Source organism: Dipodomys spectabilis, unplaced genomic scaffold, assembly GCF_019054845.1.
Source record: "Dipodomys spectabilis isolate Male_0828 unplaced genomic scaffold, ASM1905484v1 ptg000234l, whole genome shotgun sequence".
Lineage (NCBI taxonomy): Eukaryota > Metazoa > Chordata > Mammalia > Rodentia > Heteromyidae > Dipodomys > Dipodomys spectabilis.
This window is the reverse complement of record NW_024870911.1, coordinates 16,804,146-16,828,236: the sequence shown is the minus strand read 5'-3', so window position 1 is coordinate 16,828,236 and position 24,091 is coordinate 16,804,146. Positions and strand designations below refer to the sequence as shown.

The 24,091-nt window shown below is 40.3% G+C and overlaps 1 protein-coding gene and 1 non-coding gene across 9 annotated transcripts in view; one reads left to right on the top strand and one right to left on the bottom strand.

Moving 5' to 3' along the window:
* The window catches only part of R3hdm2 (R3H domain containing 2), a 138,409-nt gene that overhangs the window by 94,482 nt on the left and 19,836 nt on the right, over nt 1–24,091 (bottom strand). For 4 of the 8 annotated variants that reach the window (XM_042698698.1, XM_042698701.1, XM_042698700.1 and 1 more), the window contains exons 3-4: nt 20,036–20,138; nt 6,993–7,060 (exon numbers count right to left, since the gene is read on the bottom strand). In XM_042698698.1, coding sequence (XP_042554632.1) covers nt 6,993–7,060; nt 20,036–20,067 — 100 coding nt within the window. In that variant the 5' untranslated portion in view covers nt 20,068–20,138. Of the gene's footprint in view, nt 1–6,992; nt 7,061–14,749; nt 14,769–20,035; nt 20,139–24,091 lie in introns of those variants that run through there. The other 4 variants (XM_042698702.1, XM_042698705.1, XM_042698703.1 and 1 more) reach the window with 3 other exon arrangements.
* LOC122124448 lies at nt 4,774–4,904 on the top strand. The gene has a single exon (XR_006150559.1). It is a non-coding gene; the product is annotated as a U6atac minor spliceosomal RNA (small nuclear RNA).

Here is a 24,091-nt window from a genome sequence, read left to right as displayed (position 1 = left end):
AGCCATGACCCTAGCCTTGTTGGGGTGTTTATCGGGTTTGTGTGTTTGTTTGGGGGGTTGTTAGTGGTGGTGGTCATGGGCCTAAACTCTGGGCCTGGGTGCTGTCCCTCAGCTCTTCAGCTCAAGGTTAGTGCTCTACACTTGAGCCACAGCACCACTTCTGGCTTTTTCTACTTATGTGGTGCTGAAGAATCGAACCCAGGGCCTCATGCATGCAAGGCAAACATTCTATCACTGAGTCACCTTCCCAGCTCCTGGTTTTGTGTTTTGTGACAGTGTCTCATTATATAGCCCAGGCCTTAAAACAGCATCCTTTTCTGGTATTTTAGGGTCACCACACTGCTTTAATATTTTTTACCCTAAGAGTAGCTGAAACCTTGATTTTAAGCCACAAAGACAGAATTCACGATGAGAACAGTGGCAGAGCAAAACAGGTTAAAAGAAAAGCAAATGACACGTGAATATTTAGGAGAAAAGGAAGAGGCTCCCACAGAAACGAGAAGTTAAAACAAAAAATTAAAAAAAAAAAAAACAGGGCATCAGTAACTTTAAGTTAAAGAGAGAAAAAGTAGGTCAGGCTTTGAAGAGAAGCAAAAACCCAATCTACCACTAGTAATACCAAGCAGAAATAGAATGGAAAAATATAATTCAGCATTAACTCCAAAATCTCATTTTACCAAAGTGTTTCAAACTTCCTATATAATACTTGCTTCTTATCAGAATTACTCATAAACAATAAATTGATCTCAGGTTCATCTCCTTTGCCTTTTTCATTTGCCTTCCAGAGGAAATGAAAGCAAGAAAAAGACCAAAATAGAGATGGACAGAGAAACAAGATCCTCAACAAAATACAAGGAACCAGTTGACTTAAAGAAGAGCCATTCAGGGCTGGGAAGGTGGCTCAGTGGTAGAGTGCTTGCTTTGCATGCATGAGGCCCTGGGGTCGATTCCTCAGCACCACATAAGCAGTAAAAGCAGGAAGTGGCGCTGTGGCTCAAGCAGTAGAACACTACTAGCCTTGAGCTGAAGAGCAGAGGGGACAGCACCCAGGCCCAGAGTTCAGGCCCCACAACCAACAACAACAACAAAAAGAGGCATTCATTCATCCAATGAATAATCACTGAGTACCCACTCACAACAGGAACTGTCAAAAAAGCTAATATATCCTGGGTACATAGCAGTAGCAAAAGACTAAAATTACTTGAAAAAACAACAGCAAAGCTGAGCACTGGTGGCTCATGCCTGTAATCCTAGCTACTCAGGAGGCTAAGATCTGAGGATCATAGTTCAAAGCCAGCCGGGGCAGGAAAGTCCATGAGACTCTTTTCTCCAATAAAACCACCAGAAAACCCAAATTGGCACTGTGGCTCAAGCGGTCGAGCCCTCGCCTTGAGCTGAAGAGCACAGGGACAGCGCCTAGGCCCAGAATTCAAGCCCCACAACCAACAACAACAAAAAAAAACTGTCAAAAAACAACAACAACAACAACAACAAAAAAAAAACACTTTACTGATAAAATCAAAACAATAAGAAGCTCTAGCAGAAGATTCCCAGAGCCCAAAGTCACTCAGTTACTAAAATGTGGCCTAATTGCAGAAAATAACTCCAAAGAAGGATTTGTTTACACACTGTAGGTGGTCCTATGGTAACATCATGAAGCACTAAAATGTTTACATCATGAAACTGTTATAAGCTCTAAACAATAAGGATTAAAAGAGAATTCCCCAGGGTGCTAGTGGCTCATACCTGTAATCCTAGCTACTCAGGAGGCTAAGATCCCCAGTTCAAAGCTAGCCCAGGCAGGAAAGTCTCTGAGACTCTTATTTCCAATTAATCACCAAAAAAAGCCAGAAGTGGAGCTGTGGTTCAAGTTGTAGAGCACCAGCCTTGAGCACAAAAACTCAGATACAGTGCCTGAGTTTAAGCTCAAGGACAGAGAGAGAATTTCCTAACTAGATACACCTCTACCCTTTCAAATGCAGAAACTGTCATTTTTATAAATATGACTATTCTTTTTTTTATTGGGGGGGGGTCCAGTCGTGGGGCCTGAACTCTGGGCCTGGGTGCTGTCCCTCAGTTCTTCAGCTTAAGGTTAGCGCTCTACCACTTGAGCCACAGCATCACTTCCGGCTTTTTTTTCTTTTTGCTTATGTGGTGCTGAGGAATCGAACCTGGGCCTCATGCATGCAAGGCAAGCACTCTACCACTGAGCCACCTTCCCAGCCCTGCTTTTCTGCATTCTCATCTGTTATTTTTCTTCAAAAGAATAGTCATATTTGGGGTTGGGAAGGTGGCTCAGTGGTAGAGTGCTTGCCCTGCATGCATGAGGCCCTGGGTTCGATTCCTTAGCACCACATAAGCAAAAAAAAAAAAAAGCTGGAAGTGGTGCTGTGGTCAAGTGGTAAAGCACTAGCCTTGAGCTGAAGAGCTGAGGGACAGCGCCCAGGCCCAGAGTTCAGGCTCCACAACTGGACCCAAAAAAAAAAAAAAAAAAAGAATGCAAATGAAATTCAGAATTTAACAGTATACCTGAAGACAACCCTGAATAAGACTATATTATCATGTACGAGTTGTCATAAAAAAAATCTTTCACATCATCATCTTATGCTACGATAGCAGACCTATTCTAACTATAAATTGATCAGCAAACTTCCAGAAGTAACTGGGCTTCAAATGGCAATGAATACCCAAAGTATCTTTATGTCTTACCTCTTTTTTTGGGGGGTGGAGGGGGATAGTGCTGGTTACTAGGGCTTTAACTCAGAGTTTGGGCACTGTCCTTGAGCTTCTCTTGCTCAAAGTTAGCACTCTACCACTTAAGCCACAGCACCACTTCCGGCTTTTTCTGTGTCTATGGTACTGAGGAATCTAACCCAGGGCTTCATGCATGCTAGGTAAGCACTCTACCACTGAGCCACATTCCCAGCTCCACCTTTTTTTTTTTTTAATTGGTAGTGGGGCTTAAATTCAGAACCTGGGTGCTATCCCTGAGCTCTTTCACTCATAGCACTCTACCGCTTTGAGTCGAAGTGCTACTTCTGGTTTTCTGGTCGTTAATTGGAAATAAGAGCCTCACAGACTTTCCTGCCCATACTGGCTTCAAACCACAATCCTCAGATATTAGCCTCCTGAGTAGCTAGGATTACAAGTGTAAGCCACTGGCATCTAGCCACTTCCAGCTTTTTGCTGGTTAACAGGAGAGAGAGAAATAGGGAAGCTGGGTATTCATTTGGCTTAGTGGTAGAGTGTTTGCCTACCATGCATGAAGCCCTGGGTTTGATTCCTCAGTACCATATATACAGAAAAAGCCAGAAGTGGAGCTGTGGCTCAAGTGGTAGAAGGCTAACCTTGAACCAAAGAAGCTCAGGGACAGTGCGCAGGCCTTGAGTTCAAGCCCCAGGACTGGCAAAAAAAAGAAAAAAAAGAAAGAAAGAAAAGAAAGTCTTGGAACTTTTCTGCTTGAGTTGGCTTCCAATCATGATCCTCAAACCTCAGCCTCCTGAGTAATTAGGATTACATAATGAGCTACCAGCATCTGGTTTCTCTTACATCTATTTGGCCTTTTTGAGAAAAGAAAGAATTATTCAGTAACATACGGTTTAACCTAATGTTAATGAAAACTATGTGTTTGTGGGAAGGATTCTACTCTAGTTAACATGAAGTAATAGGCATCCAGGTAGATTCTCATCCTAATAAGAACATGTAAAAACACTCACACAAACTGTGTATACAGTTTTTAGTCATTCTGCCTCAGGTAATCAGGGATAATGTTTCCTGAGAGACAGGAAACTAATGAGGTTTTAAAAAAAAGGTGGGGGTGTGGCTCAAGTGGTAGATAGGCTATCAAGCAACTGCATTGCCCTGAATTCCAATTCCAGCACTGCTCTCCTAAAAAGTCAATTTCCACAATAAAATTAGTTGTACATATTTTTTATTCCATTTATGTAAAGTTCTTAAAATAACAATAGTATGTGAAGACATTAAGGATTTTCCAAGTACTGGGATATAGTTTGGGGTGATAAGGTAGAAGAATTAGGTGTAGTTATTAAAGGTCAACATGAAAGATCCTGACAAATGGAATGTCTATATCTTAATGGTGAATACAAAATTTACTCAGGATGAAATCTTATACAACTACACACAAACACACATGTGCATGTGCACACATATGAAGTACAGATTAAAAAATGGATCAAATGTTAATTTCCCAGTTTTAATACTATACTGCAGTTGTGTAATGTTTTCATTGGGACAAACTGGGTGAAAGGTTCATAGGATATTGCAGTTATTTTTTTGCCAACTTCCTATAGATCTATACCTATTTCACAATAAAAGGATAAAATAAATGACTGAGAGGGTTGGGACTATAGCTCAGTAGTTAAGTGTAATTAGGATGTATTAAGCAGCCGGGCGCTGGGGGCTCACACCTGTAATCCTAGCTACTCAGGAAGCTGAGATGTGAAGATCATAGTTCAAAGCCAGCCTGGGCAGGAAAAGTCTATTGAGACTTATGTCCAATCAACTACCAGAAAACTGGAAGTGGTACTGTGGCTCAAGTGATAGAGCACTTGCCTTGAGCTGAAGAGCTGAGGGACAGTGCCCAGGCCCAGAGTTCAAGTCCCATGACGGAAAAAAAAAAGAATGCACAAAAGCATTGAATTCAATCTAAGCACCAAAATAAACAAATGAGAAACAGAATTAGTAAAGAAAGGCATTTAAAAAGTTTTAACTATACTCAACATAGGTTAAAAAGTCACAGAAAAAAGCAACATGGTATTGTATGAAAGGAGAGAAGATTAGCTCTCCCCTCGACAAAGATGGAAAGGTCCTAGGGCCTGACAACATGCATATGGTTATGGTTAAGGTATTGCCACCTACTTCATGGCATCTAACCATGGTTTTTAAAACAAAGGAGAAGGTAACAAAGCTCAATAGGGAATGTACTCATTACCTTACTCATGTAACTGTAACTGTTCTGTACAGTATCTTTACAAAATAAAATAAACTCATGAAGGCTGGGAATGTGGCTTAGTGGTAGAGTGCTTGACTAGCATGCATGAGGCCCTAGGTTCAATTCCTCAGTACCACATCCACAGAAAAAGCCAGAAGTGGCGCTGTGGCTCAAGTGGTAGAATGCTAGCCTTGAGCAAAAGCAGCTCAGGGACAGTACAGGACCAGAGACAAGCACCAGGACTGGCAAAAAAAGAAAAAAAACATGAGCCGTTGCCTGTGGCTCACATCTGTAATCCTATCTACTCAGGAGGCTGAGATCTGAGGATGGCGGCCAGGACAGGAAAGTCAGTGAGACTCTTATCTCCAATAAACCATTCGAAAACCGGAAGTGGTACTGTGGCTCAAGCAGTAGAGTGCTGGCCTTTGCATTACAATAACTGCTAATCATCTCAACTATGTGGGAGACACAAGTAGAAAGGTCATAGTGGGAAGCTGCCCTAAGGCAAAAAAATAAAAAATAAAAAAATAGGGGCTGGGAAGGTGGCTCAGTGGTAGAGCGCTTGCCTTGCATGCATGAGGCCCTGGGTTCGATTCCTCAGCACCACATAAGCAAAAAGAAAAAAGCCAGAAGTGGCGCTGTGGCTCAAGTGGTAGAGCGCTAGTCTTGAGCTGAAGAGCTGAGGGACAGTGCCCAGGCCCAGAGTTCAAGCCCCACGACCGACAAAAAAAAAATAAAATAAAATAAAATAAATAAAAATAAAAAAATAAGAGATCCTAAAAATTAGGGCACATGGTATGGTGTCTATGGATAACCACATGCAAAAGATTATTAGACCCCCCCCCCATACATATCATTCCATGTACAAAATTTGAAAACAGACCAATGATCTAAAAATATTATATATACATATGTATAATATACATGTAATATAATATTTTTTAATTATCTTAGGAAAAAACATAGGAATAAATCTTAATAGACTTGGATCTGGGCAATAGATTTTTAACAGTTGACTTCAAAAGAACCATCAATGAAAGAAAAATAATTGATTTTTCCTTACCAAAGAATATACTAAGAGGGCTAGGAAGGTGGCTCAGTGGTAGAGCACTTGCCTTGCACGCCTGAGGCCCTGGGTTCGATTCCTCAGCACTACATAAGCAAAAAGAAAAAAAGCCAGAAGTGGCGCTGTGATTCAAGTGGTAGAGCACTAGCCTTGAGCTGAAGAACTGAGGGTCAGCGCCCAGGCCCAGATTTCAGGCCCCACAACCGGACCCCCCCAAAAAAAAGATTATACTGAGGCCTAAACTGGAGAAATTTTATCTCCAGGCCAGTTTAGGCTATGTAATGAAACACTGTCTCAAGCTACCAAAAAAAAAAAAAAAAAGTATGCTGCATTCAGTACTGGGAAAAAGTTTTGAAATCTGTGGCCAAGTTTGGTCAGTTAAAACCACTTGACAGCCAGGCACCAGTAGCTCATTAATCTTAGCTACTCAGGAGGCTTAGATTCAAATGATCATGGTTCAAAGCCAGTCTGGAGACTCCATTTCCAAAATAATTAGGAAAAGACCAAGTTAAACAATATAAAAACAATTTTTTAAAGACCAAGCTGAAGCCCAAATGGTAGAGTACCAGCCAAGCAAGCAACAAGCTAAACAAGTCCAGACCCTGCATTCAGCGCACGCACGCACCTACTTTTCATTCATACTTATGGCCAAGCTACTAGCATCTCTCACTACTAACATCAACACAATAAGCTTTATTTTTAATTCAGCTGAACTTGAACTCAATTTCTTTTTTTGGGGGGGGAAAGAGGGGTGCTAGGTATTAAACCAAGGGAGGGTCTCTTGCTTGCTAGGCAAGTGTTACCATAAACTGAATCTTGTTATAGTTCCTAAATCTCAATTTCTTCATCTACTAAATGAACAGGGTAATACCAAAAACACATGCAATTGTGTGAAGATTATATGATAATGTAGATAGCGCACTGAATTTGTTGCTTGGCACACAAAAAGTGCTCTATAATGTAACCTATCATTACCTGAATAAATGCTCAGCCTCCATGAGTCCAGGGCTGGAATGGCATCACATATAAGAAACAACTTTAACCTCAAAAAAAAAAAAAAAAAAGTTAAAAGTCATTTAAAATCTGAGTATGCTGAAACCCTCTCAGAAAATAAAGAGATCTCATTCAAACTCCATAGAAGCCCCTTTCAATCCTGATTTCTTTTGCTTGGATTTGGGATTTGTTTTATTTTTTTTGTATAACCCCGCCTTGTCTCCAACCCTCTGTATAGCTGTTACTACTTTCAATGCACAATTTCAAAGCTCTGCTCATTTGGTTCTTTATCCCATAAATCCTCTCTTACAGAAAGCAGATCTTGGGCTGGGAAGGGCTCAGGGGTAGAGTGTTTGCCTTGCATGCATGAGGCCCTGGGTTCGATTCTTCAGCACCACATAAGCAGAAAAAGCCGGAAGTGGCACTGTGGCTCAAGTGGTAGAGAGCTAACCTTGAGCTGAAGAGCTGAGGAACAGTGCCCAGGCCCAGAGTTCAGGCCCACAACCGACCAAAAAAAAAAAAAAAAGAAAGCAGATCTTGGTCTGCTTTCCAATATAAATCAGCCAGACATCGTTGTGAAATTCTTCAGCTGCTTTTTTCCCCACTGTCCTTTTTAAACAAGTCTCAAACTGAACAAGCCAATCTAGACTCTGAGAAGCAGAAGAGAAGCCAGAGACAGAACACCACATAGTTTAGTATCTCCTTATCCCAACTGCAGGATTCACTGTTCTATTCTGAAGGTGAGTATCCTCAACACACCATTTTGTTTCATAACTGTTCTACAAATATCACAACACTAAAGTCTGTCCTCTCAATATCTTTTTTGTTGTTGTTGTGGGGCCTGAACTCTGGGCCTGGGTGCTGTCCCTCAGCTCTTTAGCTCAAAGCTAGCACTCTACCATCTGAGCCACAGAGCCACTTCCAGCTTTTTCTGCTTATGTGGTGCTAAGGAATTGAACCCAAGGCTTCCTGCATGCAAGGCAAGCACTCTACCACTGAGCCACTTCCCAGCCCTGCCCTCTCAATATCTTAAAGATTTCCATGAAAATGCTCTTCTAGATTCTTTATCATCCCTGAACATCAGGGTTTTGAACATCAGGATATAACTGGTTATGGTTGGGCATGGCCAGAGGACATAGCCCTTCTTTTCACCCTCAACCTTTGTTCTAAAACACTAAAACTTCTTCCCATGAAATGCCTTGTTCTTCTAATAACAACAGATGCTGGAGGGAATGTGGCCAGAAGGGAACCCTATTGCATTGTTGGTGGTAGTGTAAACTTGTTCAACCACTATGGAAAGCCATATGGAAGTTCCTCAAAAGACTCCACATAGAGCTCCCCTATGACCCAGCAATCCCACTTTTGGGCATTTACCCGAATGATCACAAACAAGACCATACTAAAGCTACCAGCACAACTGTTTATAGCAGCATTATTTACCATAGCTAAGATATGGAACCAACCCAGATGCCCCTCAGTAGATGAATGGATCAAGAAAATGTGACACACACACACACACACACACACACACACACACACACACACACACATACACAATGGAATTCTATGGCTCCATCAGAATGACATCGCCTCATGTTAGAAAATGGAAAGACTTGGAAAAAATAATATTAAGTGAAGTAAGGAAGTAAGCCAGGCCCAAAGAAACATAGGTCCCATGGTTACCCTTATTTGCAATAACCAGTATATGTCTGGGACAAGCAGAAAAGGTCAGGTAAGATGATGTTAATCGAAATGAACCCCAAGATAGGGACACAAGTGGTTTTTTTCTTTCTTGCTATTGTTTCTAACGTATTTATACGGGTACCATGTGATTTCTTTGTTGCTTTGTATGTCCCTCCCCCACAGTATGACCCCTGTCTTCACCATATTTGAAGTGGGTATAATTTGGGGAGGGGAAGGGAAAAAAACAAATTGTTTAAATAGGGATACAGGTTGACCCATTGCAACAATAAGATTACAAGACGCTATGTCGAAAAACAAACTTTACAATTTAGGTGGGGAGGGGAGTGTAGTTGAGGAGGTGGGAGGGAAGGGATGGTAGGGAAAAAAAACAAAGGAGGAGGTAACAATACTTGATAAGAAATGTGCTCATTATCTCGTTCATGTAACTGTAACCCCTCTGTACAGTATTTTTACAATAAAAAACTTATTAAAAAAAAGAAATGCCTGGGGCTGGGAAGTTGGCTCAGTGGTAGAGCACTTGCCTTGCATGCCTGAGGCCCTGGGTTCGATTCCTCAGCACCACATAAGCAAAAAGAAAAAAGCCGGAAGTGGTGCTGTGGCTCAAGTGGTAGAGCACTAGCCTTGAGCTGAAGAGCTGAGGGACAGTGCCCAGGCCCAGAGTTCAGGCCCCTCGACCGGACCAAAAAAAGAAATGCCTTGTTCTCTCCCATGAAAAGAAATTATTAGATAGATGCCTTTCCCCACTAGCCCTCAAGCCATGCCCAGATACTGATTTTTAAGTGGGCCCAGTGGGTTCACACTTGACACAATCAAGAGGTGGCTCTCTGATTATGACTCAGCCAAAAACAGCATAATTCAAAATGTTCAACAGTCTTTATTGCTGAAAGATTTACTTCCCCAACTATAAGATTTTATAATTAAAAGTAGAATACCTTAGGGCAGGGAATGTGGCTTAGTGTTAGAGTGCTTGCTTAGCATGCACGAAGCCCTATGTTCGAGTCCTCCTTACACATACCCAGAAAAAGCCAGAAGTGGCATTGTGTGGATCAAATGGTAGAATGCTAGCCTTGAGAAAAAGAAGCTCAGGGACAGTGACTCGGCCCTGAGTTCAAGCCCCAGGACTGGCAAAAAAAAAAAAAAAAGTAGAATACCCTTTGAAAAAAAGCTCAAATTCCTTTCTGCTCTCCAACTTCCACAGTCCCCAAATAACTTGAAGATTTTTAATAAGATACATTAGCCAAGACTTTTCCATACTTACAACTCTACAATGAGTTCTTCCAGAAATGCATGAGTGAGCTCTCAAAGTTTAAGTCAGATGGGAGCTGGTAGCTCACTCCTTTAATCCTAGCTATTCAAGAGGCTAAGATCTGAGGATTGCAGTTCAAAGCCAATCCCAGCAGGAACTCCATGAGACTCTTATCTCCAATAAACTACTCAAAAAAGCCAGAAGTGGCACTGTGACTCAAGTGGTAGAGTACTCATCTTGAGCAAAAGAAGTTCAGGAACAAGGCCAGACCCAGAGTTCAAACCCCAGGACTAGCAAAAAAAAAAAAAAAAGTTTAAGTCCAATCATTTAGCTTTCTATTTCAACCCACTGCTTCTTACCAATGACTTCCAATATCCAATGCAACAACTACCAGGCTCTATAAAATCTTGCCTTTGTCTATTCTTTATTTATTTATTTTTTTTAATTCTTAAATTGATATTTCAAACCAAATCCTTCTCACACTTTTTTTCTGCCTCTGCTTCCCGTTCAGGTAATGCCTCACCCATATCATCCTAGCTACTTGGGAAACAGAAATTCTGAGGAGGATCAGAGTTTAAGACCAGCCTAGGCATAAAGTAGATGAGATCCTATCTCAAGCAATAAAAAGCAGGGAGTGCCGAGCGCCACCGGTGGCTCACGCCTGTAATCCTAGCTACTCAGGAGGCTGAGATCTGAAGATCCTGGTTCAAAGCCAGCCCAGGCAGGAAAGTCCATGAGACTCTTATCTCCAATAAACCACTAGAAAACCGGAAGTGGCTCTGTGGCTCAAGCAATAGAACACTGGCCTTGAGCTGAAGAATGCAGGGACAGCGCCCAAGCCCAGAGTTCAAACCCCAAGACAGATCAAAAAAGCAGGGAGTGATGGTGCACACCTGTCATCCCAGCTACATAGGAAGTATAAACAGAAGGTTCATGATCCAGTATGGCCAGGGAATAAATGAGACCTTATTAAAAAAAAAAGCAAAAAGGACTAGAGTATGGCTCTGGGAGGGTGCCTACTGAGTTCAAACCCAGTGCTACAAAAAGAAAAAGAAAAAAAAAAACAATTCATTTGTAACGCAATGAGGTCTTCTCTGAACATCCATTCTGAGGTACCTCCCCTTCCCCAGTTCTGTCCTATTACATCACCACATTCTCCTCACAGCATTTACCATAATCTGTAATTACATACTTGAAAACTGCCTGTGATCACAAAGAAAAATGTAAGCTCTCTGACAGCAGAAATCTGTGTATTATATATATAACAAAAGGCTAAATAGTAAGTGATGATATAGTTTCCTATTTGTCTAATTAATTTACAAAGGTAAGACTTCTTCTGAGGTAAGCAGGTCTTTGAAGTTTTGTAAATCTTATTTGTATAGCCAATAAGCTGGCCAAGTTGAGCCAGGCTCTGGTGGCTTACTGAAGCCAGCCCAGGCAGTTAAGTCTGTGAGACTCTTATCTCCAATTAACCACAAAAAGCTGGAAGTGAAGCTGTAGCTCAAGTAGTAGAATGCTAGCCTTGAGAACAAAAGCTCAGGAACTGCCCAAGCCCAGAGTTCAAGCTCCAGGCCAAAAAAAAAAAAAAAACAAAACAAGATGGCCAACTTGTCAACCCTGTGTTCTCCATTTTAACCACCTGCCTTGTATTCTCAGGAATCTCCTTTTCTCTGAAGATAAAATTTATCCTCAGGGAAAACAGAATGGCAATCATATCTGACAGCTATTCTATTGCTCTATAGGGTCCAGATCTAATAATCTCAGGCTTCAGTAACTGTCAAAGATCTAGCTATCATCACGGCACTGAAGAATGGGCTAAATTGACCCCCATTCTACAAACAACTGTGAGATGTTGCTAGGAGTTCTGGTCTTTCTCAAAATGCTTTGAAAATAACCTTATAGGAGTAGGAAGTTCAACTATCTGACTAGTGGAGTATTCTATAAAGTTTTAATAATGACTCTGTCACAGTAAAAACAGCTACTTAGTAGATCTATAGACCTGTAATTAGCCTTAATTAGTAGCCAACCTCCATTCGTCAATAAAATGTCTATTCCTAACAAATTATCTGTGATTGCAGCAATATATAAATCAGAAACTACTACTGTTAAAAAACATGTATGTCTCAGAACCAAGTCAATTAATTAAGCTTACTTGGAGAAGCTCTAGGTGACTAGCCTCTTGTTACTTAAAGTCAAGTTTTAAAGATTCTAACAATTCTTAACATTTAGGCACACCAAAATAACTACAATCTGAAAAACTTGTCACTTTCAATGGTGCACCTATTGTGAAAGTGACCCTCCCCCTCCAAAATAAATAGTTTTAAAAGTCAGCTGAATCCTGAACAGTAACTCTTACTTTCCTTAAAGTAAGGCTATGACAGCTACCTTAATGAGAGGCCCAAAAAGCTCAAGACAAAGGGTTCCTGGTGCTGACATTGTCACCTCTCCTAAGATTTCTGCTGATTCATCCAGATAGGCTGACAGGCCCCTGACAACTCAGCCTTGCCCAAGATTCTTGTTTAGCTCACATATGAATACATATAAAAACTGTCTGTTCAAGGCAACTAAAATCTAGACACCTCTTCTAAAAAGTCTTCCCTTCCTTGCATCTGGCCAAAATGAAAAAAATATTTTAGGCTCACAGTTCTGAATGACTAGTAAATCACAGAAGGTCTGGAAACAGACCAGAGGGTTAACTCCCAGTAATTACCAATTAAAAAAAAAAAGATCAAACTAACCTCCTGGGGAAGAAACTAATCTTTTCAGCATTAACAGATGTGTAATGTTAGTACAGTAAGATGGACAACACTAGCAAAGTCAGGAAATGAAAATATCAGTGCCTGGCCATACTAAGTAATCATAGACAACATCTTTAACCAAGTAAGTTTTGTTCTAACATTAACTTCAAAAAGAAAATTAAGTTGCTGGGCACTAATGACTCCTGCCTTTAATTCTAGCTACCCAGGAGACTGAGACCTGGAAGATCACTGTTGGAAGTCAGTCCAGGCAGTGAAAAAAACTCTGAAACACTCTATCTCAAATTAACTAGCAAAAATATAGGCTGGAGGCATGGCTTAAGTGGTAGGGTGCCAGCCATGAGCAAGCAAGCCAAGAACCAAGAGCTTGAATCCTTGAAAGCAAGCCCAGGTCCAAGAAAAGAAAAGAAAAGGGAAAAGGGAAGAACAAGTCAATAATGTATTTCCTTTAAAAGGAATAAAAAAAGGAAAAAGAAAAGAGTGGACCTGGTAGTGCACAGCTTATAACACCAGCCCTGCAGAGGCTGAAACAGGACTCAAGTTGAACTTAACCAGATCCCATTACAAAGAAAGGTTCTTGAACTTAAGCAGACCCTATTTCAAAGACAGAAAGGAAAAAAGAAGAACAAGGAAAAAATCATATCTACTTTAAATCTGGCCACAATTATTTATGTTGGCTACAAATTTTTGGTAGCAATTTCCATCAACTAGAACTCACTGGGTGCTGGTGGCTCACACCTATAATCCTAGCTACAAGAAAGATGAGTAGTGATTCAAAGCCAGAATGCATAGGGAAGTCTTTCAGACTCTCATCTCCAAAAAACTACTAGAAAAGCCAGAAGGGGAGCTGTAATTCATATGCAATTCATAGAATGCTAGCCTTCAGCCAAAAGAAGCTTAGGGGGCTGAGAAGGTGGCTCAGTGGTACAGTGCTTTACCTTGCATGCATGAGGCCCTGGATTAGATTCCTCAGCACCACATAAGCAGAAAAAGCTGGAAGTGGAGCTGTGGCTCCAGTGGTAGAGCGCTAGCCTTGAGCTGAAGGGCTGAGGGACAGCACCCAGCCCAGAGTTAAGGCCTAGTACTGGCAAAAGAAAAAAAAAAAAGCAGCAGCAGCAGCAGCTTAGGGACAGCACCCAGGCCATGAGTTCAAGGCCCTGAGTTCAAGCCCCAGGACCAGCACAAATAAACAACTTATTTCCCTACCTCTTAAATTTGATTTAGATTTGTGATGCTTTAACCAAGAAGGCAGCATAAACAATAGTGCCTTCTAAGTCCAGGCCTTACCCTACTGGGAGCTAGCCATCACACAAAAAGGGCAAATTAGCCTTCAGGAGTGGCCACAGCAACCTAGTTGCAGTTTTAGCCCCATAATAGACATGTACCTCTACACAGGCCCTAAAGCCAGATACCTCATCACAAACACATGAGCAAAGCTAGCCAATATCAATAAAGACAAGTTGTACCAAATGAGTCCTGCTTAAATTGCCAATCCATTAAAACTATAAGCAAAATTTAGGTCACTAAATTTTGTTGTTGTTTGTTCTGCTGAAATAGATGACAGAAATGCTTACAATTAGCTAAAATAAACTCAAAACATCATGTGACCCACTGAAAATAAGCATGTAAAGCAACTAAAAATATAAAAAAATAACATACAAGACCACCTCCAGGCTAGGGAGGTGGCTCAGTGGTAGAGTGCTTGTCTTGCATGTCTGAGGCCCTGGGTTCGATTCCTCAGCACCACATAAGCAAAGAAAAAAGCCAGAAGTGGCACTGTGGCTCAAGTGGTAGAGTGCTAGCCTTGAGCTGAAGAGCTGAGGGACAGTGCCCAGGCCCAGAGTTAAGGCCTCACGACTGGACCCCCCAAAAAAAAAAAAAAAGACTACCTCCGTTTAAGACATACACCAGAAAATTCTAGCAAAATACTCAAGCTTATTAATTTATCCCCACATGTATCCCAATCTTTCCATCTCATATAAAAGTACTACTAGAAGATACATGTAAACTTATGTATCCAACAAAGAACTCACATGCAAAACACACAAAGAATTCTAACAATCAATAAGAAGTGGCACTGTGGCTCAAGTTGTAGAGTGCTGGTCTTGAGCAAAAGGAGTCCAGGGTCTCCTAGAACTGGCAAAAAAAGGAAAAAAAAAGACAATCAACCTTAAATAATTGGGGGGGAAAAAAACTTCATACAGATGAAACTCAAAAGATGACATTTAAAAGATCAATAGATAAACAAAGCACCAGTGGCTCACTCCTGGAAGCTACTCAAGAGGCTGAGATTGAAAGGAACACCACTCCAGGCAAAAAAGTTCACAAGACCACGTTGCAACAGAAATAGTTAGCAACAGAAATATTTGGGTATATTGGTGTACCCCTGACATTCCTGCTAAAGTGAGAAGCACAAATAGAAGGATCACAGTCCAGTCCAGTTGCAGACAAAAAACAAAAACAAAACTTTATCTCAAAAATAACCAAATCAAAAGTGACTGGAGGGGCTGGGAATGTGGCTTGGTAGAGTGCTTGTCTAGTATGCATAAAGCCCTGGGTTTTATTCCTTAGTACCACATAAACAGAAAAAGCTGGAAGTGGGCTGTGGCTCAGGTGGTAGAATGCTAGTCTTGATCAGAAGAGGCTCAGGGACAGTGCCCAAGCCCAGAGTTCAAGCCCCAGGACTGGTTAAAACACACACACACACACACACACACACACACACACACACACACACACACGAGTGACTGGAGGGCGCACACACACACACACACACACACACACACACACACGAGTGACTGGAGGGCTGGGAATGTGGCTTAATGGTAGAGAGCTTGCCTAGCATGCATGAAGCTCTAGGTTTGATTCCACAGTACCAGGTAGAGAGCTTGCCTAGCATGCATGAAGCTCTAGGTTTGATTCCACAGTACCACATAAGAAGAAAAAGGCCAGAAGTAGCTTTGGGGCTCAAGTGGAAGAACGCTAGAATGCTAGAGACACACACACACACACACACGCACACGCACACGCACACGCGCGCGCGCGCACACACACACACACACACACACACACACGAGTGACTGGAGGGCTAGGAATGTGGCTTAATGGTAGAGAGCTTGCCTAGCATGCATGAAGCTCTAGGTTTGATTCCACAGTACCACATAAGAAGAAAAAGGCCAGAAGTAGTTTTGGGGCTCAAGTGGAAGAACGCTAGAATGCTAGCCTTGAGCAAAAGCTCAGGGACAGTGCCCCAGCCTGAGTTCAAGCCCCAGGACTGGCAAAAATGACTGGAAGCATAGCTCAAGTGGTACACAGCCTTGAGCTCAAATGTCAAACTACATTTAAGAAGAAAAAAAAAGAGGCCAATACATACGTGAAAAACTGATTCAACATCAAGTCATCAGAAGATGAAAAGTTAAAATTACAAAACAGAGGAAGTGGCGCTGTGGCTCAAGTGGTAGAGGGTTTGCCTTGAGCTGAAGAGCTGAGGGACAGCACCCAGGCCCAGAGCTCAAGCCCCACGACCCACAAAACAAAAACAAAACAAAACAAAATTACAAAACAGATTCAACTACACCAATAGACTACATAAAATTGAAGGACTAACAATATTAAATATCATCACAACCAGAATTCTCATACTTTGCTGGCTAGAGAACAAATTAATAACACTTTGGAAAACTGGAAATACTAAATCTAAACATACATGTACCCTTTGACCTAGCAACTCCACTCCTGGATTATCATCCATAGAAGTGAGTATTTATGTCACACATGTAGAAGAATGTTCATAATTATTCAGTCAATGTTCATATAAATAATGTGTCATAATATTCATAATAATTCCAAACTAGAAATAATAGTACATTCAGACAGTGGAATATTACATCACAATGATCAAAAATAAACCATTGTTATACACAAATAACATTCATTAATCTCAAAAGATACATATGAATAACAACAACAAAAAAAGAGTACATTTGTTTTGTTTTGTTTTTTGTCAGTTGTGGGGGCTGAACTCTGGGTCTGGGCACTGTCCCTCAGCTCTTCAGCTCAAGGCTAGCGCTCTACCACTTGAGCCACAGCACCACTTCCGGCTATTTTCTGCTTATGTGGTGCTGAGGAATCGAACCCAGGGCCTCATGCATGCAAGACAAGCACTCTACCACTGAGCCAACTTCCCAGCCCTACACTTGTTTTTGTTGATATAAAAAACAAGACAGCTAGCTCATGCCTGGAATCATAGCTACCCAAGAGACTGAGATCTGAGGAAAGTCCGTAAGACTTTTTTTTTTTTCCTGTCAGTCATGGGGCTTGAACTCTGGGCCTAGGCACTGTCCCTCAGCTCTTTAGCTCAAGGCTAGCACTCTACCACTTGAGCCACAGTACCACTTCTGTTTTTTTCTGAATAGTTTATTGGAGATGAGAGTCTCATGGATGTATAGATTCTGCCTGGGCTGGCTTTGAACCATGATCCGCAGATCTCAGCTTCCTGAGTAGCTAGGATTACAGGTGCGAGCCACCAGTGCTGGTTAAGCCTTTTTTTTTTTTTTTTTTGTCAGTCATGTGGCTTGAACACTGGGGCCTGGGCACTGTCCTTGAGCTCTTTTTGCTCAAGGCTAGCACTCTACACTTTGAGCCACACTGCTACTTCTGGTTTCCTGGTGGCTAATTGGAGATAAAAGGTTCAGAGACTTTCCTGCCCAGCTGGCTTTGAACCAGGATCCTTAGATCTCAGCCTCCTGAGCAGCTAGGATTATAGGATCATAAGCACCCAGCTTTCCATAAGACTCATTTCCAATTAAGCACCAGAAAGCCAGAATTGGAGCTGTGGCTCAAGTGGTAAGAGAACTAGCCTGGAGCAAAAAAAGCTCAAGGACAGTGCTCAGGCCATGAGTTCAAGCCCCAGTACTAGCACCGCCCTCTCCCCCACCACTAAAAAAAAGTAATAATAACCTATGGTAATGGAAGTCAGAATAGTGATTACCTTTCCAGAGACAACTGCTTAAACAACATTATTTGAGGGGACATCATATAATTGACTTGATAGTTATGGTTCCTGCCCAAGCAGCCTGCACACAGATGCTGCTAGACTCAAGTCTGCTTTACTCTAACCCATGTACTAGTCTGTACAGCCTATTTCTGTAACTACATGACCAAGTCAGTGGCTTACTTTAAGACCTCATCATTTTCTACTGGCCTCTCTATTATTAGATTCGCTGCAAAAGAATCATTTTGAAAAAATAACAATATCAATTATAAACACCTCCTACCAAACATATAGGTATCTCTTTTAAATCCTTCAATGATTCTCTACTGCCTAAAGAGTAAATTCTACATTCAAGGGAATGCTTTTGTGATCTGGCCCCTAACTAATTTTTCTCTCATGTTACACCTTGATTTTCAGACATAACAAATTAGTTGTAGTTGACCTAGAAAACTGTTTTTTCTCAGTTCAGTATCTCTGTATATATAATGCATCCTCTATCTAGAACATCAGTTCCCAAAGTGAGGCCTTAGAAGGCCTAAAAAGTCAAACTAGTTTCATAACAACAAGCTGTTATTTCTCAAAGTAACATTAAAATGTGACTTGCCCTTACCATGTTGATGAGAGCAATGGTAGGTAAAACTGCTAATATGTTCACTTACGTCAAGTCAGGAACATCAAAATATACTAGCAGTATTGGGGAAGAAACTCAGTGACAGAGAGCCTTTGCTTATTAGCATGCTCAAAATGCTAGGTTCAAAGCCTAGTGGTACAAAAAGAGAGAGAAGAGAGAGAGAGAGAGAGAGAGAGAGAAGATGCAGGTGTGGGGCAAGGTACTGGTAGCTCATGCCTGTAATCCTAACTACTCAGGAGGCTGAGGATTTCATTTGAAGCCAGTCAGGAAAGAAAAGTCTATAAGACTCTTATCTCTAATTAATCAGCAAAAAGTTGGAAGTTGAGCTGTGGCTCAAGCGGTACAACATCATCCTTGAGCTTTTAAAAAAGCTAAGTTTAAGCTCCAGTATCAACATTTTAAAAAAGTGCGTTGCCAGTGGCTCACGCCTGTAATCCCAGCTACTCAGGAGGCTGAGATCTGAGGATCGAGGTTCAAAGCTGGCCTGGGCAGGAAAGTCCATGAAACTCTTATCTCCAAATAAACCACCAGAAAACCGGAAGTGGTGCTGTATCTCAAGTGGTAGAGCATTTGCCTTGAGCTGAAGAGCTGAGGGACAGCGCTCAGGCCCAGAGTTCAAGTCCCACGACCAACCAAAAAAAAAATTAAAAAATTAAAAAAAAGTGTGTTTCCCTCCTCCAATTATAAAAGAAATACAGGTTTTTCACAAGTAGGTAAGAAAAAAGAAAATAAGAAATCATCCCATAATCCTTTTTCATAACACTTTGTCTTAGCAAATCCTTTGAGTGTATCTCATTTCTCCAAAGTCGTCTCTCTTATAAAACTGATCTGTACTGGTGATTCAGTTCAATGGTAGAGAACTTGCCTAACACGCACAAGGTCCTATGTTTGAGTCTCAAGCTTAATGTAACAGTAAGTAACTAAAAACTATACTATGGAAACCTCAACAAAAGGAAAGAAATTGCACATAGGCTTAATTTAGCAAGAATAGTAAGGAAATCAATTTTTTAGTTTATTCACATAGACCATTTGTATAATTCTAGGGTCACAATCAGACATTGCATTTTTATAAATTTTCCTTCTCAATTAATAATAAGTTCCTGACCTTTTTTTAATTGTTTTTTTTTTTTTTACTATAGTAGCAAAAGATCCTACTTTTCCAATTACCAAATCAAGTATTAAACAAGCATTGACTACAGGTAAAATCTTAATACAATTTTAACTCACATTTAAATTACTTATTTAAAGTAACCATTCCTTTACCTATCTTTTCTTGTGTTGAGATTCTATACAACTATATCAACGGATCCTCACATTTCATATACAGCTAAATGTACACTGAATAAGTAAATTTCTCCTCAAAATGTCCTCTATAAGCCACGTGCCACTGGCTCATGTCTGTAATCCTACTCAGGAAGCTGAGATCTGAGAATCGCATTTCAAAGCCAGTCCGGTCAGGAAAGTTCACGAGACTCTTATCTCCAATTAACCACTAGAAAACCAGAAGTGGCACTGTGGCTCAGAAGGCAGAGCACTCACCTGGAGCTAAAGAGCTGAGGGACAGTGCTGAGGCCCAAAGTTCAAGCCCCACAAGGGGAGAGGGAGGGAGAAGGTCCTAGATAAACTCTAGTCTGAATTCACAAAACAATTCTATCTTCATAAAATCCACTCAAAAGCACCTTATGTAATGCTCACCTGAGCTCTAGCAGTTGTATTTCCTCATTCATCCAAATGAAGTATTAAGAACTGTATTTATCCAGTATAATTTAAAGACTGTTGATAGCTTCTAGCAATTCACCTGCAAAGGAAAAATATTATCTCTTTCACTACCCTGAGCCCAAGTTGTAACATAGTAGTCAAAATTCTCAGAATAGTTTTGACTTTTTTTTTTTTTTTAAAGAAATGTGTTATTTAATTTTCAATTTGGAAAAAAATTCAGTTTTGAAAGTTTCTTTAGATGTTTTAATCTTTTTTGGGGGGGAGGGCGGGGGACCCTGGGGCTTGAACTCTGGGCCTGGGTACTGTCTCTGAGCCTCTTTGTGCTCAAGGTTAGTGTTCTACCACTTGAGCTATAGCACCATTTCTGGCTTTTTCTGAGTAGTTTATTGGAGATAAGAGTCTCATGGACTTTTCTGCCCAGACTGGCTTTAAACCTTGATCCTCAGATCTTAGGTTCTTTTTTTTGTTGTTGTTCCTTTTTAAAAAAATTATTATCTTTAAGTAGTTGTACAAAGAAGTTCCCATTCTACAAAACACTATATGAATACAAGCTGTCTGATAACATTATCACCCATCGCTCCTAACCCATCCCTTCTTTCTTTTTTTAAAAATTGAGATTAGGAAAAAAAAAATTGAGATTAGGAAAAAAAATTGAGATTAGGTGATTATGTAAATTTCACAGTATTTTGGAATAGTGATAGTTAAAATCACAAACACATTTTAACCTTCACAAGGCACTTTGTCATTATCATGGTCTATGTAGTTTGTGAATTCTTTTTTTTTTTATTTTTATTTATTTTTTGGTCCGTCGTGGGGCCTGAACTCTGGGCCTGGGCGCTGTCCCTCAGCTCTTCAGCTCAAGGCTAGCGCTCTACCACTTGAGCCATAGCACCACTTCCGGCTTTTTTCTTTTTTTCTTATGTGATGCTGAGGAATTGAACCCAGGGCCTCATGCATGCAAGGCAAGCGCTCTACCACTGAGCCACCTTCCCAGCCCGTAGTTTGTGAATTCTATGAGCTTTGACAATACCAATTATTTTTTCCTCAGGTGATGTTTACATTTTTTTCCTTTTGCTTAGTGTAGGCTGTTCCCTCTTTCCCTCTCATTCCTCCCTTCCCATTGCTGTTTTTGGGTAGTTTTGACTTTTTACTGGACTCTGTCTTAATGAAGTGATTTGGATGACAGTGTAAAATTAATTTGAAGCTACCCATCTTCTCCTTACTCTGAAGAATGAAACAGTGTGTTAAAATCCTAAGTTCAATTCTACAGGGGCTCTTCATGATTCTAAATTTAGACAATAGAAGGCATGCAATTCATTTTAACTTCTGCACTTTGATGTTGCCAGGCAGCTAATTTCTTAAGTAATCTTAGAGCAGTTACCCACAAAAAAGTGAAAGATAAACATATAAGCCATAGAATCAACAGAAAGGTTAGTAGTGGTATTAAAATACTATTTATGATTTCTGGATATGACCACCTTCCCATCTCCAGAAATGTCTATTTTTTCCAAAGGAATAATATGTAAGATTTGAACAGAACGGAATAATATATCATTAGCTTTCTTACAACCTATTTGTATATTTCCATATCAACAGAATATAAAGGTACATAAAATGGACCTTCATCATTAGTATAAAGCATTTTTGGATAGGACTGACCAATCTCATTTCAGATATAAATAAAAAATAGTAAATTCTCAAGCTACTGGAATACAAGTGGATCTTGGTATACTAGATCCCCAATTTAAGGCTAATACTATTTTGGATTTTCTGAAACATCAGACCTCATCAGGACTGATGACCTAAAGCAATTCTTGAATAAACACCCTAACTTCATGTCCGTTTTCTAGATTGGATTCATAGACTAGTATGTAAATCATATATGCAAAAGAATGCATAATGCAGGGCTGGGATGTAGCTCAGTGGCAAAGTGCTTGCCTAGCAAGTGCAATGTCCTGGGTTCGATCCCCAGTACCAAAAAAGAAAAGACAAAAAAAATACAGTTTAAAAAAAACCCAAACAAACAAAAAAAAAAAGAATGCATAATGCAGATTCAAAGCATAAAACAAAAGACCTAGGTTCAGATGTTTCCCTATGCAACAAAGACTTCAGACAGCAGAAAATACAAAGAAACAACTTCTAAGTGACTACCACCTGGATTACATTAGAATAAGAGGATTCGAAAACTTATTTTCATCTTCAAATGTCACCAAGTTAGGGGGAGAAAACAACATAGTGCAGATCTGTGTAATACTTCATCTATCCTAACAAGTCAAGCTGCTTATAGGTCACTTTCTTCTGTAAAGTAATGCAGTTAGACACTTTATTGTCAGACTACATCTTAGAAGGTACAAGATCTCAGCTCTGAAGCCCATTTTTTTTTACTGTTAACAATCCCATAAATATGGTATAATTAAGAATGAAAGCAGTTATGCTATAGAGGAACTATTCCCAACAAAAGAAATCAAGAGTTGGGCTGGGAAGGTGACTCAGTGGTTGAGTACTTGCTTTGCATGCATTAGGCCTTGGGTTCAATTCCTCAGCACCACATAAGCAGAAAAAAAGCCAGAAGTGGCACTGTAGCTCAAATAGTAGAGTGCTAGCCTTGAGCTGAAGAGCTGAGGGACAGTGCCCAGACCCAGAGTTCAGACCCCATGACCAACAAAAAAAAAAAGAAAGAAAGAAATCAAGAGATCTTTCAGAAATGATCGACTTCCGGTCTAGGAGAACTAAGTATCAAGTTCTGCATTAAACTGTCCAAACCTGTCTACAAAATAATGGAAAAATCCCATCCTAATCTCCCTACACCTCAGCTGTAAACTGGGGATTATTATTCTGAGAATTAAATAATCTAGTACAAATGATTTGTTATACTTCTATGATAGTATTACATTGTTCACTTAATATTTTATAAATATGGGAAATAATAGACTAATTTTGAACCTTCTTGTGTCTTGGCAGCTAACTTACAGGCTACAAAAACTTTCTCAAAATTTTGTTTATTGCCAATATATACAAAACCAAGTAAAAAAAATTAAAACACTTCTATCCAAGTATCACTAACAACCAATCCATTGTTAACACAAATAACTGACAGTCAACATCTATAAAATTGTCAAATCAGCAGTAGTGTTACAGAAAAAAAAAAAGAAGAAAGGAAGGAAGGAAGGAAGGAAGGAAGGAAGGAAGGAAGGAAGGAAGGAAGGAAGGAAGGAAGGAAGAGAGAAAGAAAGAAAGAAAGAGAGAAAAAGAAAGAAAGAAAGAGAGAAAGAAAGAGAAAGAAAGAAAGAAAGAAAGAAAGAAAGAAAGAAAGAAAGAAAGAGAGAGAGAGAGAGAGAGAAAAAGAAAGAAGGAAGAATTTCCTGGCTTATGTTTTTGCTTTTCCTCAAAAAAATCACCAACAGGTTGCTGGTGAAGAATAGAAACAAGCCTGGTGCTGGTAGATCATACCTATAATTAGCTATTCAGGAGGCTGAGATCCAGGGATCACAATTCAAAACCAGCCTGGCCTGGGCAAAAAACCCTGTGAGCTCTTATCTCTGATTAACTACCAAAAAAGCCAGAAGTGGAGCTGTGGCTCAAGTAGTAGAGTGCTAGCCTTGAGCACAAACCTCAGGGACAGCACCAGGGCCCTAAGTTCAAGACCCAGGACCAGCTCCAAAAAAAAAAAAAGAATAGAAACAAATATAAGCTGTGTTGATCCCCAAAAGTCAAGTTTTCTTTTCTTTTCTTTTCTTTTCTGCCTAGGACCCTAGGGTTGAATGAAGGGCCTCAGGTACATCAAGCACATTAACTATATCCCCAGTTCTATAACAAAATAGTAATTTTAACATTAAAATCAAAAGTAGCCCTTAAATACTGGTGCTTTCTGCGTGTTACATCTCAACTCTCTTACCACTCTACAACTGGGTGATCTTACTTCCTATAATGAATTGAACTCTCTCGTGTGTAAAGTACTCCTAAATTTAAATATGCTTTCTTCTCTCCAGCATTTCAGATTCCTCTAGATAAATAGCTGCTAGACAATTACAG